General features: G+C 41.0%; 1 protein-coding gene across 1 annotated transcript; it reads right to left on the bottom strand.

The window, feature by feature from the left end:
• Positions 1-585: 585 nt before the first annotated feature.
• Positions 586-1,521, bottom strand: LOC103212130 (olfactory receptor 4B1-like). The gene is given in 1 exon segment (XM_007958128.2): positions 586-1,521. A coding segment is annotated over 1 exon segment (936 nt).
• Positions 1,522-2,511: the final 990 nt, after the last annotated feature.

The raw sequence follows: 2,511 nt of genomic DNA, 5'->3' as shown, positions 1-2,511 counted from the left end.
TTAACATCCTTCTTCAGGGACTGGTCCCTCCTGATAACATGTTCAAGGTACATAAGACCAAGTCTTACCATCCTCGCTTCCAGGAAGCATTCTGGCTGTACTTCTTTCTAGATAGATTTGTTCATTCTTCTAGCAGTCCATGATACATTCAAAGGCACCAATTCTTCTTGGTCTTCCTTATTCATTGTCCAGTTTTCACATGTATGTGCAGCGATTGAAAACATCATGGCTTGGGTCAGGCACATCTTAGTCCTCAAAGTAACATCTTTACTTTTTAACAGTTTCAAAGGGTCTTTTGCAAAATATTTTCCAAATGTAATATTTCACTTTATTTTTTGACTGCTGCTTCCATGGGCATTAATTGCAGATATCACAGACCCATCAATTTTCTTAAGATTCAACAAGACAATCTGACCTCATACATACAGGGATACAGGGAGTCTTTGGTTACTAAGGGAAATCACATCAGTAGTAACATTAAGTCCTTACATTTATTCGACCATTTTGAACATGTTACTAAAATCAAAATCCATTTCAAAAACATAGAATAATAAGATACATATTTTATCTAGCACTTTCCCATTTTCACTCCACCCCTGAGTTCTTCTTGCCCCACAACCTCCTCATGGCGACTTTCACCTCTGCATTTCTGAGTGTGTAGATGATGGGGTTCAGCATGGGGGTGACAATGGTGTAGAACACAGCCACCAGTTTATCCACAGTGAAGGTGGAAGAGGGTCTCATATAGAGGAAGATGCCAGGTCCAAAGAACAAGACGACCACCGTGATGTGGGAGGCACAGGTGGAGAGAGCTTTGCGCCTCCCCTCTGCAGAATGGTTCCTCAGGTGGACCAAGATGACGATATAGGAGGACATCAAGATAAGGAAGGAGCACAAGGCAATTAAGCCACTGTTGACCAACACAGTGACCCCCTCCACAAAGGTGTCAGTGCAGGCAAGCTTGAATAATGGCTGAAGGTCACAGAAGTAGTACTCAATTACATTGGGGCCACAGAAGGGCAACTGAATGGTGATGAGAATCTGAATTATGGAGTGTAAAAAGCCCCCTAGCCAAGAACCAGCCACTAGTACATGGCACAGCTGATGGTTCATAATGTTCATATAATGAAGAGGCTTGCAGATGGCCACATAGCGGTCATAAGCCATCACCACAAGCAAGAAGATCTCAGTGACCCCAAAGAAGTGGAAGAAGAATATCTGAACCAAACAGCCCTCCAGGGAGATGGTTTTAATCTTGGTGAGTAAGTCTGTGATGAACTTAGGGACAATAGTAGAGGAGTAACTGATCTCCACCAGGGACAGGTAACTAAGGAAGAAATACATGGGGGAATGCAGACTCTTGCTGACTCTGACCGTGAACATGATGAGGCCATTGCCCATCACCGTCGTCAGGTACACTGGAAGAAACACCACAAAGCACACCCTCTGCACCTCTGGATCCTGGAAAAGGCCGGTGATAACTAACTCAGTCACATTGTTTATACTGGCCATGGGTTACATGTGGGGAAGATGGATCTCAGAGAAGAGACTTGTGACAAAACAAATACAATCATTACACAATCTCACATGTTTGTTTAACACTTGGTGGTTTATAGAACCCTTTCACACAATCATCTGATTGGTTTATTTACTTATGTTGTTGTTGTTGTTGTTATGTGCCGTCAAGTCGGCCCTGACTCATAGCGACCCCTCCTTGGGTTTCCGAGGGAGTATCACTACGGAAGTAGGATTGCCCAACCTTCCTTCTGAGGAGTGGCTGGTGGGTTTGAACTGCCAGCCGTCTGGTTGGCAGGCAAGTGTCTTAGCCACTATGCTACCAGAGCTTATGTAGGGATGTATTATTTAGTCATTTAGTAATTTTTTATTCTTTTAGTGTTTAATAATCTACTGTATACAAGACACTATTCATCCCCATGTTAGAAATAAGATAATGAGGCTCAAAGTGGTTGTGATTAGCCAACCCTCCCAGTAAGATCTGGATCCAATACTAGAGCCAGATCACTGTCTTCCAATTCATGTTATTTCAGGTACACCACACTGAAAAAAAAATACTATTCACTATTACATTAATTATGAACTATTACATTGATCACTAACATTTCTTCCATTTTCAATGTTTTCTCACCATGTTTTTATCTTAGAAAATCTTAAGTGATCTTCTGTTTCTGAATCCCTTGTTTCTTCCATTTCTCCCTCAGGAATTCCATTCTCATTGATATTTCTCCCTTTCTAACGAGTCTCTTTGTTATTTTCCTTACTTGAACCATAAAAGTTTCTGAATTTTCTCAGGGTCTGTGGCTATAATTAATCCCACAGCTTTGTGAATTTCTACATACATGTTTAGAAAATGTTGACACTTGAGAGTGAAATGTCTATCTGTAAACAGTTCAGAGTATAGCTTACTATTAAACAATGACTCAATTGTAATATATTGGGTGATTGGATGGTGATACGAATATGAATTATGTAAAAAGATCCCCAGCCAGAACC

The sequence above is a fragment of the Orycteropus afer genome, unplaced genomic scaffold (assembly GCF_000298275.1).
Source record: "Orycteropus afer afer isolate SDZICR_OR568_19922 unplaced genomic scaffold, OryAfe1.0 scaffold00857, whole genome shotgun sequence".
Lineage (NCBI taxonomy): Eukaryota > Metazoa > Chordata > Mammalia > Tubulidentata > Orycteropodidae > Orycteropus > Orycteropus afer.
This window is presented reverse-complemented; position numbering and strand designations above follow the sequence as displayed.